This window comes from Zonotrichia leucophrys, chromosome 25 (genome assembly GCF_028769735.1).
Source record: "Zonotrichia leucophrys gambelii isolate GWCS_2022_RI chromosome 25, RI_Zleu_2.0, whole genome shotgun sequence".
Lineage (NCBI taxonomy): Eukaryota > Metazoa > Chordata > Aves > Passeriformes > Passerellidae > Zonotrichia > Zonotrichia leucophrys.
The window spans coordinates 2,677,481-2,693,029 of NC_088194.1; the positions used below are offsets into that span (position 1 = coordinate 2,677,481).

At 57.7% G+C, this 15,549-nt stretch overlaps 2 protein-coding genes across 2 annotated transcripts; both read left to right on the top strand.

Annotated features, from left to right (window-relative positions):
• Positions 1-1,119: 1,119 nt before the first annotated feature.
• Positions 1,120-8,822, top strand: S100A10 (S100 calcium binding protein A10). Its single transcript, XM_064732484.1, has 3 exons — positions 1,120-1,398; positions 5,728-5,872; positions 7,852-8,822. The coding sequence occupies exons 2-3, from the start codon at positions 5,741-5,743 to the stop codon at positions 8,011-8,013; spliced, it is 294 nt and encodes a 97-aa protein (XP_064588554.1). The 5' UTR covers positions 1,120-1,398; positions 5,728-5,740; the 3' UTR covers positions 8,014-8,822.
• An 875-nt stretch (positions 8,823-9,697) lies between these two features.
• On the top strand, positions 9,698-14,975 carry LOC135457607 (acyl-coenzyme A thioesterase THEM4-like). Its single transcript, XM_064732314.1, has 7 exons — positions 9,698-9,746; positions 10,001-10,123; positions 10,394-10,822; positions 12,036-12,216; positions 13,385-13,495; positions 14,576-14,700; positions 14,914-14,975. The coding sequence occupies exons 3-7, from the start codon at positions 10,612-10,614 to the stop codon at positions 14,973-14,975; spliced, it is 690 nt and encodes a 229-aa protein (XP_064588384.1). The 5' UTR covers positions 9,698-9,746; positions 10,001-10,123; positions 10,394-10,611.
• The last annotated feature ends 574 nt before the right edge of the window (positions 14,976-15,549 follow it).

Consider the following 15,549-nt stretch of genomic DNA (forward strand, 5'->3'; position numbering starts at 1 on the left):
GGGGGTTCCTGTGAGGGAAGAGAGAGCGGTGGGGTGGGGTTGATTGAGGGGGGGGATACGCGGGGGGATAATGTGGGGTGAGGAGGAGCCCGTCCTGAGGGCGGGGAGGACACCCTGGCGACAAGGAGGCGACAATAGCGGGGGGGGGAAAGGGGGCAATGCCACCCCCATGGCCCCGAGCGCTCCCCGCCCCCACCCATGGGTGCGGCCCTTCACCTTTGCCCCTTCCTGGGTGGGGAAACTGAGGCACGGTAGGGAGGGGACATTGGGGGTGACCTGGGTGTGTCCCCCCCCCCCCCTTCACCTCGGCTGCCTCGGGGCGCGGCCATGAACGATTGTAATTGTAATTATTGTAATTAGCGTTATTAGCGCGGCACGCGCCACCGCGGCGCCGGGCCCTGAACGAACCGGGGGCGGCGGGGGGGGAACCTCGGTGAGGCCCCCCCGGGAGTTGGGGGGGACACCGGGATTGGGGGAACACCGTGGGGGGACACGGGGGAGTTCTCCAGGGTCACACCGGTGCTTCCTCCCGGGTGGTCCCCGGTGCCTGGAGGGGGTCCCGGAACAGAACCGGGGGTGTCCCCGCTGTCCCCGGTGGTGTCCCGGCTGTACCGGGGGTGTCTCTGTTGTCCCGGGAGGTGTCCCCGGTATCCCCGGAGGATCTGGGGGAGGGTCCCCGGTATCCAGGGGGGTCCCGGAACAGAACCGGGAGTGTCCCCGCTGTCTCCGGTGGTGTCCCGGCTGTACCGAGGGGTCCCGAAACAAAACCCGGAGGTGTCCCCGGTGTCCCCGGAGCATCTGGGGAAGGCTCCCCGGTATCCAGGGGGGTCCCGGTAGTGTCCCCGGGGTGTCCCCGGTATCCCCGGAGGATCCGGGGAGGGTCCCCGGTATCCAGGGGGGTCCCGGAAGAGAACAGGGAGTGTCCCCGGTGGTGTCCCGGCTATACCGGGGGGTCCCGAAACAAAACCCGGAGGTATCCCCGGAGGATCTGGGAGAGGGTCCCCGGTATCCAGGGGGTCTCGGAACAGAACCGGGGGTGTCCCCGCTGTCCCCGGTGGTGTCCCGGCTGTCCCGGGAAGTGTCCCCGGTATCCCCGGAGGATCTGGGGGAGGCTCCCCGGTATCCAGGGGGGTCCCGGTAGTGTCCCCGCAGTCCCGGTTGTGTCCCGGGTGTGTCCCCGCCATCCCGGCTGGCGCTGGTGGCGCTCGGGGGCCCCAGCCCGGGGCGGGGCGCGGTGCCCGGGCGGTGTCCGGGCGGTCCCGGTGAGTCACGGTGCCCCCCCCGAGCCCCCCCCCAGTCCGGCCCGCCCCCGCCGTGCCTATCCCGGGCCGGACCGCGCCCCGGCACTGCCCGCACCGCCACCGCCACCGGCACCGAGCACCGAGCCCCGCACGCACGGTGAGTGAGAGAGAGCGGCACCCCCGGCAACGGGAACGGGGGATCGGTCCCGCACCCCAAAATGGGGGAACCCCGTTTCCAAATCCCGGTTTGGGGTCGAAATCCCGGTTTGGGGTCTAAATTCTGATTTGGGGTTCTCCGTCCGGTAACGGGAACGGGGGTCGGTGCTGAACCCCAAAATGGGGAACCCCATCCCCAAATCCCGGTTTGGGGTCTAAATTCTGATTTCGGGTTCCCCACCCGGTAACGGGAACGGGGGTTGGTCCTGAACCCCAAAATGGGGAACCCCATGCCCAAAGCGGGATTTGGGTGCCCCGCCCGGTAACGGAATGGGGACTCGGTCCCGCACCCCAAAATTGGGGAGCCCCATTTCCAAATCCCGGTTTGGGGTCTAAATCCCGGTTTGGGGTCTAAATTCAGATTTGGGGTTCTCCGTCCGGTAACGGGAATGGGGACTCGGTCCCGCACCCCAAAATTGGGGAACCCCATCTCTAAATCCCGGTTTGGGGTCCCCCTCCCGGTAACGGGAACGGGGGTCGGTTCTGAACCCCAAAATTGGGGAACCCCATCCCCAAATCCCGCTTTGGGGTGCCCCGCCCGGTAACGGGAGTGGGTACGCGGTCCCGCACCCCAAAATTGGGGAGCCCCATCTCTAAATCCCGGTTTGGGGGTCTAAATTCTGATTTGGGGTCCCCCTCCCGGTAACGGGAACGGGGGTCGGTCCTGAACCCCAAAATGGGGAATCCCGGTTTGGGGTGCCCCGCCCGGTAACGGGAACTGGAGTCGGTGCTGAAACCCAAAATGGGGGAACCCCATCCCCAAATCCCGCTTTGGGGTCTCAATTCTGATTTGGGGTGCCCCGCCCGGTAACGGGAACGGGGGTCGGTCCCGCACCCCAATATTGGGGAACCCCATCCCCAAATCCCGCTTTGGGGTCTCAATTCTGATTTGGGGTCCCCCGCCCGGTAACGGTACCGGGGAGCCCCATCCCTGTGTCCGTTTTTGGGGTGTCCCCATCCCCAAACCCCATTTTTGGGGGGGATCAATCCTGTCCCTAAATTTGGGGTCCCGCTCCTCGATTTTGGGGGGAGAATTTTGAGCATCACTTGGGGGGACCCCATCCCTGTCCCCCCACTTTGGGGGGTCTCCATCCCCAAACCCCCTTTTTTTGGGGGGTCCCACCCTTTTGGGATCTTCACTTTTGGGGTGGTTCCATCTTTTTTTGGGGTTCCCCCTTCTTGGGGCGGTTCCCCATTTTCTGAGGTCACTTTTGGGGGGGTTCCTCCTTTTTTTGGGGTTCCCCTTTTTTTTAGGGTCCCTCTTTCCCTGGGGGTCACTTTTGGGGTTATTCCACCTGTTTTAGGGGGGGGCATTTTGGGAATTCCTCTTTTTTTAGGGGATTTCTCCTTTTTAGGATTATCCCTTTTAGGGGATTCCTCTTTATTTGGGGGGATTCCTCCTTTTTTGGGAGACTCTCATTTTGGGAATTCCTCCTTTTTTAGGGGATTCCTCCTTTTTAGGATTCTCCATTTTAGGGGATTCCTCCTTTTTTGGGGGGATTCCTCCTTTTTAGGGGATTCCTCCTTTTTAGAATTCTCCTTTTTAGGGGATTCCTCTTTATTTTGGGGGATTCCTCCTTTTTAGGGGATTCCTCCTTTTTAGGATTCTCCCTTTTAGGGGATTCCTCCTTTTTTTTTGGGGACTCCTCCTTTGGGGTTTCCTCCTTTTTTTGGGGTGGGGGTTCCTCCTTTTTAAGGGAATTCCTAATTTTTAGGGGATTCCTCCTTTTTTAGGGGATTCCTCCTTTTTAGGAATTCTTCTTTTTAGGGATCCCTTTTTTGGGGACTCCTCCTTTAGTTTCCTCCTTTTTTTGGAGTGGGGTTCCTCCTTTTTAGGGGATTCCTCCTTTTTGGGGGTATTCCTCCCTTTTAGGGGTTTCCTCCTTTTTTTTTTTTGGGGGGATTCCTCCTTTTTAGGATTCTCCCTTTTAGGGGATTCCTCCTTTTTGTGGGGACTCCTCCCTTTTAGGGTTTTCCTCCTTTTTTGGGAGTGGGGGTTCCTCCTTTTTAAGGGAATTCCTCCTTTTTTACGATTCTCTCTTTTTTTTTTAGGCGGGATTCCTCCTTTTTTTTTAGGCCATTCCTCTTTTTTTGGGGCGTTTCCCATTTTCTCAACTCTTCCTCATTTTCCCTCGGTCATTTTTAGGGTGGATCCCTTCATTTTTTATGATTTTTTTTTTTTTTTTTTGGGGTGGGGGGCGGGTCCCTCCCCTCCCCCCCCCCCCCAATGAGTCACCGGGGTGTCCCCAAGGGGGGGGGGGGGTGACACGGCCACACCCTCGGGACGTGTCCCCGGTGTCCCCCTCGTGTCCCCCCCCCCGCCCCATCCCGGGGCTGAGTCACGGCCGGAGCATTCCCGGCCATTCCCGGGAAATCCGCGGCCAAAGGGGGCGGGAATGGGGGGGTTTGGGGGGTCCTGGAGGGATTTTGGGGGGTGGAAACAGAAATTTTGGGGTCCCAGGCGGATTTTTGGGGTCCCAGGAGGAATTTTGGGGTGGTCCAGGGGACATTGGGGGTCCTGGAGGAATTTTGGGGCGCAGGGGAACTTGGGGGTCCAGAGGAATTTGGGTGGTCCAAGGGACTTTTGGGGATCCTGGAGGGATTTGGAGGGGTCCCAGAGGATTTTGAGGCTCCAAGGGACTTTTGGGGGTCCTGGAGGGATTTTGGGGGGTCCAGGGGATTTGGGGGTCCTGGAGGGATTTTGGGGGTGGAACAGAAATTTGGTCCAGTGGGATGAGTGGTCCAAGGGACTTTTGGGGTCCAGAGGGATTTGGGGCTGGAAACAGAAATTTGGGGTCCCAGTGGGATTTGGGGTCCCAGGTGGGGTTTTGGGTGGTCCAGGGGGATTTTAGGGGTCCTGGAGGATTTGGGGTCCCAAGAGGAATTTTGGGGGGTCCTGGAGGGATTTTGGGGGTCCCAGGAGGAATTTTGGGGTGGTCCAGGGGGATTTTTAGGGGTCCTGGAGGGATTTTGGGGACTTCAAGAGGAATTTTGGGAGACCCAAGAGGAATTTTGGGGGGTGGCAGGAGGAATTTGAGTTTTGGGTTCCCATTGGGACTTTTGAGGTTCCAATGGGATATTTGGGGTTCCCATCAGGAATTTTGGGGTTCCCAGTATGATTTTTGTATTTCCCATTGGGATTTTGGGGTTCCCAGTATGATTTTTGTGTTTCCCATTGGGATTGTTGTGTTTCCCATTGGGATTTTTGGGGTTCCCAGTATGATTTTTGGTTTTCCCATTGGGATTTTGGGGTTCCCAGTGTGATTTTTGTGTTTCCCATTGGGATTTTGGGTTCCTATCAGGAATTTCAGATTTCCCATCAGGATTGTTGTGTTTCCCATTGGGATTTTGGGTTCCTATCAGGATTTTTGTGTTTCCCATTGGGATTTTTGGGGTTCCCAGTATGATTTTTGTGTTTCCCACTGGGATTTTTGGGTTCTCATCAGAATTTTCAAGTTTCCCACTGGGATTTTTAAGGTTCCCATCAGGAATTTCAAGTTTCCAATGGGTTTTTGGTTCCCATCAGGAATTTGTTCCATCAGATTTTGGTTCCCATCAGGAATTTCACATTTCCCATTGGGATTTCAGGTTTCCCATCAGGAACTTTGAGTTCCCATTGGGATTTTTGGGGTTCCCAGTATGATTTTTGTGTTTCCCATTGGGATTTTTGGGGTTCCCATCAGGATTTTCGAGTTTCCCATTGGGATTTTGGGTTCCCATCAGGATTTTTGGGGTTCCCATTGGGATTTTTGGGGTTCCCAGTATGATTTTTGTGTTTCCCATTGGGATTTTTGGGTTCCCATCAGGAATTTCACATTTCCCATTGGAATTTCAGGTTTCCCATCAGGATTTTTGTGTTTCCCATTGGGATTTCAGGTTTCCCATCAGGATTTTGTGTTTCCCATTGGGATTTTGGGTTCCTATCAGGATTTTTGTGTTTCCCATTGGGATTTTTGGGGTTCCCAGTATGATTTTTGTGTTTCCCATTGGGATTTTTGGGGTTCCCAGTATGATTTTTGTGTTTCCCATTGGGATTTTGGGTTTCCCATTGGGATTTCAGGTGGTTCCCTACAGGCCATGGGATTTGGTTCCCTATCAGAATTCAGATTATCCTCAGGAAGTTGTGTTTGCCATTGGGATTTTGGGTTCCTATCAGGATTTTTGTGTTTCCCATTGGGATTTTGGGTTCCTATCAGTGTTTTTGGGGTTCCCATTGGGATTTTTGGGGTTCCCAGTATGATTTTTGGTTCTCCCACCGGGATTTTGGCAGCCCCAGGGTCAGGATGCCGTCGCAGCTGGAGCACGCCATGGAGACGCTGATGTTCACCTTCCACAAGTACGCGGGGGACAAGGAGCACCTGGCCAAGGAGGACCTCAGGGCGCTCATGGACAAGGAGTTCCCGGGGTTCCTCGAGGTGGGCACGGCTCTGGGGGGTCCAGGGCGTCCATGGGGTGGGGTCATGGCATCCATGGGATCCATGGGGTGGGATGGGTCCATGGGATGGGGTGGGATATGGGATCTGATGGGATCCATGGTGATGGGATGGGATGGGATCTATGGGATTCATGGGATGAGATCCATGGGATGGCATCTATGGGATCCATGGAGGTTGGGATGGGATCCATGGAGATGGGGTGGGATCATGTGGTCCATGGATGGGATGGGATCTGTGGATCCATGGGTGAATCCATGGGATGGCATCTATGGATCCATGGATGGGATCCGGATGGGATCTATGGGACCATGGGCATGATGGATCTATGGGATCATGGGATGGATGGGATCTGTGGGATCCATGAGATGGTCCATGGGATGGGTGGATCATGGGATCCTGATGGGATCTATGGGATCCATGAGATGGATGGGGTCCATGGATGGATCTATGGAGCCATGGGATGGGGATCATGGATGCATCTATGGTCATGGGATGGATCCATGGATGGGATCAGTGGGATGGGATGGGATCTATGTGAGCATGGTGAAATCATGGTGGATCATGAAATCTATGGGATCATGGGATGAATCCATGGATGGGATGCATGGGATGGGATGGGCAGGATCCATGGGATGGGATCATGGATGGGATCCCTGGGCCATGGGGATCCATGAGATGGGATCATGAGCATCTATGGGTCCATGGATCTATGGGATGGGATCTATGTGAGCCATGGGGAATCATGGTGATGGGATGGGATCATGTGGCCATGGGATGGATCATATGTGACCATGGGATGGGATCATGGATCGCCGGATCACTGGATGATCCATACTGGGACCAGCGATGGGATCTAGACATGGTGAATCCATGGGAGGGATGGATGATCTGGATCCATGGCCTGGCATTGATCCAGGTGGTGGATCTGTGGATCCATGTAGGATGATGATCCATGGATGGCATCTATGGGATCCATGGCGTGGGATCTATGGGATGGGATGGGATCTATGGGATCCATGGGGTGAAATCCATGGGATGGGATCCATAGGATGACATCTATGGGATCCATGAGATGAGATCCATGGGATGGGATGGGATGGGATGGGATGGGATGGGATCTATGTGAGCCATGGGGTGAAATCCATGGGATGGGATCCATGAGATGGGATGGGATCCATGAGATGGGATGGGATCCATGAGATCCATGGGGTCCATGGGATGGGATCCATGGGATGGGGTGGGATCTATGGGGTCCATGGGATGGCATCTATGGGATCCATGAGATGAGATCCATGGGATGGGATGGGATGGGATGGGATGGGATGGGATGGGATGGGATCCATGAGATGGCATCTATGGGATCCATGGGATGGGATCTATGTGAGCCATGGGGTGAGATCCATGAGATGGGATCCATGAGATCTATGGGATCCATGAGATTTCATCTATGGGATGGGATCTATGTGAGCCATGGAGGTGAGATCTATGGGCTGGCATTGATGGGATCCATGAGATTTCATCTATGGGATTGGATCCATGGGATGGGATCAATGGGAGCTACAGAACCCCAAGATCAAACCCCATCAACCTTGGGATGGGATCCCATAAACCCTGGGACCAAACCAGACAGAACCCTGGGATCAAACCCTACAGACCCCACACTGGATCCCACAGAACTCCGGGATCAGATCCCGTAAACCCCAGGATGAAACCCCATAAACCCTGGGACCAGGGGGTGATGATCCCCCATTCCCTCCATTCCCATTTATGATTGACCCCATCCCCATTTTTTCCCCCAGAACCAGTGGGACCCCAACACCCTGGAGTGGATCCTGTGGGACCCCATTCCCATTTAGGATCTGACCCCATTCCCATTTAGGATCAGACCCCGTTCCCATTTAGGATCTGACCCCATTCCCATTTAGGATCTGACCCATTTTCCCCGTTTTTTCCCCCAGAACCAGCGCGACCCCAACGCCCTGGACCGCATCCTGCGGGACGTCGAGCAGAGCCGCGACGGCCGCGTCGGCTTCCAGGGCTTCTTCTCGCTGGTGGCCGGGCTCACCATCGCCTGCAACGACTACTTCGTGCAGCACATGAAGCAGCGCAGCCACCGCTGAGACCCCCACCCATGGGTGCCCCCCACCCACCCGGGGGCGTCACCCCAAACCCGCCTTGGATCCTCCCTTAACCCTAAATGTGTGCCTTGATCCTTCCTTGGGGTTTTGAACCCTTCCTGATGGGCTGAGACCCCCCCAAAGGGGTGATGAACCTCCCCCACCACCCATGGGTGCCCCCCACCCATCTCGTGTGTCACCCCAAACCCGCCTTGGATCCTCCCTTAACCCTAAATGTGTGCCTTGATCCTTCCTTGGGGTTTTGAACCTTTCCCATGAAGGTCCTGACTCTCCCCCAAAGGTCCTGAGCCCACCCAGGGGTCCTGAACCCCTCGGAGGATTGAGACCCCCCCACCCATGGGTGCCCCCCACCCACCCGGGGGTGTCACCCCAAACCTGCCTTGGATCATCCCTTGACCCTAAATGTGTGCCCTGATCCCCCTTTGGGGTTCTGATCTCTCCCCACAAAGGTCCTGAGCCCACCTGGGGGTCCTGACCCCCCCCCCATTGCAAGCTGAGACCCCCCCCTGGGGGGATTGGGGTGCCCCTCACCCATGGGTGCCCCCCACCCATCTTAGGGTGTCACCCCAAACCCCACCTTGGATCATCCCTTAACCCTAAATGTGTGCCTTGATTCCCCTTTGGGGTCCTGGCCCTGATTTGGGGCCCTGACCCCCACCATGGGTGCCCCCATCCCCACCCATGGGTGCCCCCAGCTCTGGTGGGACCCTTCATTGTCCCCCCCCTCCCCCCATGGGTGCCCCCCACCCTGGGGTGCTGCCCTGACCCCCCAATAAAGGGTTTTGTATGAACCGGGCTCTCGCTGTTCTTGGGGTCACTTTGGGGTCTCTTTGGGGTCCCTGTCCCCTTTGGGTCACTTTGAGATTCCTTTTGGGGTCTCTTTGGGGTCCCTGTCACTCCGGGCTCTCTTTTGGGGTCCTTTTGGGGTTCCCTTGTCACTTTGGGGTCCCTTTGGGGACACTTGGGGCTGTGGGGGAGCTGTGTGGGGTGACAGTGGGGTCCATAGGGGCTCTATAGGGGCTCTATAGGGGATCTATAGGATTCCATAGGGTCTCCATAGGGGATCTATAGGATTCCATAGGGGCTCTATAGGGTCTCCATAGGGTTCCATAGGTCTCTAGAGAGGATCTGTAAGGTCTCTATAGGGTTCTATATGGCTCTCTGCAGGGTCTCTATAGGGTTCTCTATAGGGTCTCCATAGGGTCTCTATAGGGTTCTACAGGGCTCTATAAGGTTCTATAGGGAGGGTCTCTGTAGGGTCCCTATAGAGTTCCATAGGGTGTCTATAGGGTTTCAATGGGGTCTCTATAGGGTTTCTATGGGTCTCGATAGGGTTTCTCTCTATAGGGTCTCTATGGGGTCTCTATGGGGTTTCTATAGGGTCTCTATGGGGTCTCTATAGGGTTCCATAGGTCTCTGTAGGGTCTCTCTCTGAGGGTTTCTCCCGGTAGGGTTCTCTATAGGGTTTCTATGGGGTCTCTATAGGGTTTCTATGGGGTCTCTATAGGGTTTCTATAGGGTCTCTATAGGGTCTCTATGGGGTCTCTATAGGGTTTCTATAGGGTCTCTATAGGGTTTCTATGGGGTCTCTATCGGGTTTCTCTCCGCAGCGCTCCACACCGCTCCCTTCCGGTCTCTCAGGCCCCGCCCCGGAAGCGGGGAAACCCGGAAGAGCCGTGACGTCCCGGCGGTGGGCGGGGCTGCGGCGTGCGCGGGTCCGAGCAGGGCTGGGGACAGGGAGGGGACACGGGGGGGACACGGGGGGACAGAGCGGGGGGACAGGGAGGGGACAGAGCGGGAAGGGCCGGGCAGGGGGGACAGAGCGGGACAAGGACCCGGGGGGGACACGGTGACATTGGCTGGGGGCGGGGCGGACGGGTGACGTCACGGGCAGCGGGGCGGGGGCTGGTGTGACACCGGTGGTGACATCACCGGCGGGTGTGACAGCACGGCTGACGTCACTGACCAGGTGTGACAGCAGCAGTGACGTCGGCAGCGAGTTCAGTGGCTGGTGTGACATCACCAATGTCACCAGGAACCAGGTGTGACATCACCGGCCGTGTGTGACATCACCAGTGACATCACCAACCAGGTGTGACATCCCCAGCGTCACTACACTGCACGTGTGACACCAGCAGTGACATCATTGTCCCTGTGTGATGTCACTGAGCAGCGTGACACACTGGTGGTGTCACCGCCATCCCTGCAGGTGACCCTGGTGACATTGTAGTGACACCATGGTGACACTGCGGTGACATTGTGGTGTCATCACAGTGACATTGTGGTGACATTGCTGTGACATTGCAGGGAGGTGGCGGTGACGTCGCGGTGACATTGTGGCGACATTGCTGTGACATTGCAGGGAGGTGGCGGTGACGTTGCGGTGACATTGTGGCGACATTGCTGTGACATTATGCTGACATCACAGTGACATCACAGTGATATCGTGGTGTCATTGCGGTGACCTCGTGGTGACATCTCGGTGACAACCCGGTGACATCGCAGTTGCATCCCGGTGACATTGCGGTGCCATCACAGTGACATCACAGTGACATCTCGGTGCCAGGTGCCACCCCGGCCATGCTGCGCGGTGCCCGGGCGCTGGCCCTGTTCCTGTCCCCTGTCCCCTGTCCCCGGCGCCGCTGCCACCGTCCGTGTCCCCCCCCGCGGGACCTGGCTGTCCCCAACCCCGGCTGGAGCGAGCGCATGAGGGAGCGGCACCGGGAGCTGCTGGAGTGGGCGCGGGACGAGGGCTGGACACGGGTGCCGAGCTACCGACAGTACCTGCCCCGTGAGTGACATTGTCACTGTGTCATTGTCATTGTCATTGTGTCATTGTCTTTGTAACCTGTGTCACTGTGTCATTGTCACTGTGTCATTGTCATTGTCCTGGGCACGGGACGAGGGCTGGACATGGGTGCCGAGCTACCGACAGTACCTGCCCCGTGAGTGACATTGTCACTGTCACCTGTGTCATTGTCATTGTCACTGTGTCATTGTCATTGTGTCATTGTCTTTGTAACCTGTGTCATTGTGTCATTGTCACTGTGTCACTGTGTCATTGTCATTGTCCTGGGCATGGGACGAGGGCTGGGCACGGGTGCCATCCTACCGGAGATACCGGCCACGTGAGTGACATTGTCATTGTCACTGTGTCACTGTGTCATTGTCATTGTGTCATTGTCTTTGTAACCTGTGTCATTGTGTCATTGTCACTGTGTCATTGTCATTGTCCTGGGCATGGGACAAGGGCTGGACACAGGTGCCATCCTACAGGAGACACCGCCCACGTGAGTGACACTGTCACTGTGTCATTGTCACCTGTGTCATTGTGTCATTGTCACTGTGTCATTGTGTCATTGTCTTTGTCACCTGTGTCACTGTATCACTGTCATTGTCACTGTCACTGTGTCAGCATGGGCACGGGACGAGGGCTGGGCACGGGAGCTGAGCTACCGGAGATACCGCCCACGTGAGTGACACTGTCATTGTCACCTGTGTCACTGTGTCATTGTCACTGTCACTGTGTCATTGTCATTGTCACCTGTGTCATTGTATCACTGTCATTGTCACTGTCACTGTGTCACCATGGGCACAGCTGCTGAGCTACCGGAGATACTGTCCCTGTGAGTGACACTGTCATTGCCATTGTCACCTGTCACCTGTGTCACTGTCGCTGTGTCACTGACACCTGTCGCTGTCACCTGTGTCACCGTGTCACCCATGTGACCTGTGTCACCATGTCACTGTGTCACCTGTGTCACTGTGTCACTATGTCACCCGTGTCACCACTGTCACCTGTGTCACCATGTCACTGTCACTGTGTCACCCTTATTACCTCTGTCACCTGTGTCACCCACGTCACCACTGTCACCTGTGTCACCATGTCCCCGATGTCACCTAACACTGCCTGTGTAGGTCCCTATGTCATCATTGTCCCCAATGTCCCCAGTGTCCCCAGCCCCTGCGGTGTCCCCAGCCCGGTGACAGCGCTGTCCCCGCAGAGATGCTGGTGCAGCCCGGTGCCGGTGCCGGTGACAGGGACAGGGACAGGGACACGCGGCTGTTCCCGAGGGCCATCGAGGGCGACGGGGACGGCTTCGAGTTCGTCACCTTCATGAGTGTCCCCAAGGGCCGCCTGCGCTGCCTGTGCCAGCTGGGGCCCTTCCTCGAGGGACACCCGGGGTGAGTGGCACCCATTGTCACCCAGTGTCACTCACTGTCACCTACTGTCACCCAGTGTCACCCACTGTCACCTACTGTCACCCATTGTCACCCACTGTCACCCACTGTCACCTACTGTCACCCACTGTCACCTACTGTCACCCATTGTCACCTACTGTCATGTACTGTCACCCATTGTCACCCATTGTCACCCACTGTCACCCACTGTCACCTACTGTCACCTGTTGTCACCTCCTGTGCCAGCTGGGGCCCTTCCTCGAGGGACACCCGGGGTGAGTGACACCCATTGTCACCCAGTGTCACCCATTGTCACCCATTGTCACCTACTGTGCCAGCTGGGGCCCTACCTCGAGGGACACCCGGGATGAGTCATTGTCACCCGTTGTCACCCATTGTCCCCTACTGTCAGCTATTGTCATGTACTGTCACCTGCTGTCACCTCCTGTGGCACCTGGGGTGAGTGGCACCCATTGTCACCTAATGTCATTGTACTGCCACCCATTGTCACCTCCTGTCCTCTGTGTGACGCTGCTGCCACCTGTCTGTCACTCCCATGTCCCCTGATGTCCCTCTCATGTCACCCCTGCTGTCCCCATGTCCCCAATGTCCCTCCCCAATGTCCTCCTGCTGTCCCCAGTGTCCCCTTTTGTCCCCAGTGTTTCCAGTGTCCCCAATGTCCCCCAGCTGTCCCTGTTTCCCACTGTCCCCCTGATGTCCCCAATATCCCCATGCTGTCCCCGATGTCCCCCTGATATCCCCAATGTCCCCAGTCCCTTTTGTCCCTGCTGTCCCCCTTTTGTCCCCAATGTCCTGTGCTGTCCCTGCTGTCCCGGCTGTCCCCATGTCCCCCAATGTCCCCTTTTGTCCCCAATGTCCCTCTGCTGTTCCTGCTGTCCCAGTGTCCCCAATGTCCCCTTGCTGTCCCCAGTGTCCCCAATTTTGTCCCCAGTGTCCCTCTGCTACCCCTGCTGTCCCCTTGCTATCCCTGCTGTCCCCAATGTCCCCAATGTCCCCCTGCTCTTCCTGCTATCCCTCTGCTGTCCTCGATGTCCCCAGTGTCCCCTTTTATCCTCAATGTCCCCAGTGTCCCCATGCTGTGCCTGCTGTCCCCAATGTCCCCAATGTCCCCATGCTGTCCCCAGTGTCCCCAACGTCCCCGTGTCCCCAGGCTGGCGCACGGCGGTGCCATCGCCACCCTCATTGACACCTCGCTGGGGACGCTGGCGCTGGCGGTGGCCGGGCGGGTGGTGACAGCCAACCTGAGCATCGACTACCTGGAGTGAGTGCCACTGTCCCCACGCTGTCCCCAAGGTGTCCCCAAGGGACGGGGGTGTCCCCAGGGAGGGCCTGAGTGTCCCCAAGGGTGTCTCAAATGTCCCCAAGGGTGGCTTGAGTGTCCCCAAAGGGTCAGGGGTGTCTCCAAGGAGGCTCTGAATGTCCCCAAGGTGTCCCCAAGGGTGTCCCCAAGGGACAGGGGGTGTCCCCAAGAAGGGTCTGAGTGTCCCCAAAGGGTCAGGAGGTGTCCCCAGGGGTGTCTCAAATGTCCCCAAAGGGCCAGGGGTGTCCCCAAAGGGTCAGGAGGTGTCCCCAGGGGTGTCTCAAATGTCCCCAAAGGTGGTATGAGTGTCCCCAAAGGGTCAGGGTATGTCACCAGGAGGGGTCTGAGTGTCCCCAAGGTGTCCCCAAGGGTGTCTCAAATGTCCCCAAAGGTGACCTGAGTGTCCCCAGGGCAGGGGACACACACCCAGGGGGACACAAAGGGACATGAGAGTGACAGGGGACACCGGAGTGACCGGGGAGGGGGCACAAGGGGAGGGACAAGGGGACACAAGGTGGCACTGGGGTGACACACAAGGGACATCGGGGTGGCCAGGGGGGCAGGAGAGGGACATGGCAGTGACCAGGGGGACACTGAGGTGACCGGGGGGTGGGGGACACAAGGGGACATTGGGGGCTCTGACAGTGACAGGGGTGGCACGGGGGGGCCCTGATGTCACTGTGTGTCCCCACTGTCCCCAGGCCCGTCCCCCTGCTCTCGGTGCTCCTGCAGCACAGGGGGGGACAGGGGTGACACAGGGGCTGTGACAGTGACAGGGTGACACAGAGGTGACACAGAGGGGCTGTGACAATGACAGGGGTGACATTTGGAGCCCTGGTGTCACTGTGTGTCCCCTGTGTCACCTCCTGTCCCCAGGCCCATCCCCCTGCTCTCGGTGCTCCTGCAGCACAGGGGGTGACAGTGTGACACGGGGGGCCATGGCAGTGACAGGGTGACACGGGGGGGCTGTGACAATGACAGGGGTGGCACAGGGGGGCTCTGGTGTCACTGTGTGTCCCCAATGTCCCCTCCTGTCCCCAGGCCCGTCCCCCTGCTCTCGGTGCTCCTGCTCGAGGCGTTCCTGCAGCGCCACCAGGGCCGGAAGCTCTTCCTGGGCTGTGACCTGTGGGACGCTGAGGGGACAACGCTGCACGCCAAGGCCACCGGTGAGGGGACATTGGGACATTGGGACACTGGGGACAGCCTGGGGACATGGACACTGGGAATTGGGACACTGGGACATGGGCTTGGGACACGGACATGGGACAACGCTCACACAGGCCCTGGGGACATTGGGACAGGGCAGGGACATTGGACATGGGGTGGACACATTTGGGGACACTGTGGGTCCCCACCTGAGGTGTCCCCTCTGTCCCCAGGGCTCTTCATCCAGGGACACTGGACATGGGACCACTGCACGGGCAGGGGACATTGGGGATGACTGTCACCTGTGACCACCTGTGCACCACTAGCCACCTGTGCAGGCACATTGGGGACACCCTGTGCCCCAGTGGCACTCTGGGGCCCAAGTCCCATCCCTGTGAGTGGCACATTTGGCCCGTGCCCACTGTCACCTGTCCGGCCTTATGCAGCTGCACCACCTCCTTCCTCCTGTCCATCTGCGTGCCCCGCCTCCCGTCCCAGTCACCTGTGTCCCTAATGTCCCCCCGTGTCCAGTGTCCCAAGTGTCCGGCCATCACGGCCGTGCACCCTGTGTCCGTGTCTTTGGGTCCTGGGGGGATGGTGGACACCCCAAAATTGAGAAATTTGGGGTCCCTGTACCCAAAAAATGAAAATTTGGAGACTTTGGGAGGTTCCCGTACCCCAAAATTGAGTCCAGGGGGAGTTTGGGGTCTCTGAACCCCAAAAGTTGGAGCTTTGGGGGCTCGGGGGGTCCCTGTACCCCACAATTGGGAACTTTGGGGTCCCTGTACCAAAAAATGGGAAATTTGGGGTCCCTACACCCCAAACTGGGAACATTGGGGGGGTCCCCGTACCCCAAAACTGAGCCAGGG

Excerpts from the sequence above, each read along its gene's own strand:
- S100A10 (XM_064732484.1), top strand. The coding sequence starts at position 5,741 with ATGCCGTCGCAGCTGGAGCACGCCATGGAGACGCTGATGTTCACCTTC. Across the intron at positions 5,873-7,851 it reads AGTTCCCGGGGTTCCTCGAG|AACCAGCGCGACCCCAACGC; the intron begins GTGGGCACGGCT and ends TTTTTCCCCCAG.
- LOC135457607 (XM_064732314.1), top strand. The coding sequence starts at position 10,612 with ATGCTGCGCGGTGCCCGGGCGCTGGCCCTGTTCCTGTCCCCTGTCCCC. Across the intron at positions 12,217-13,384 it reads TTCCTCGAGGGACACCCGGG|GCTGGCGCACGGCGGTGCCA; the intron begins GTGAGTGGCACC and ends CCGTGTCCCCAG. Across the intron at positions 14,701-14,913 it reads GCTGCACGCCAAGGCCACCG|GGCTCTTCATCCAGGGACAC; the intron begins GTGAGGGGACAT and ends CTCTGTCCCCAG.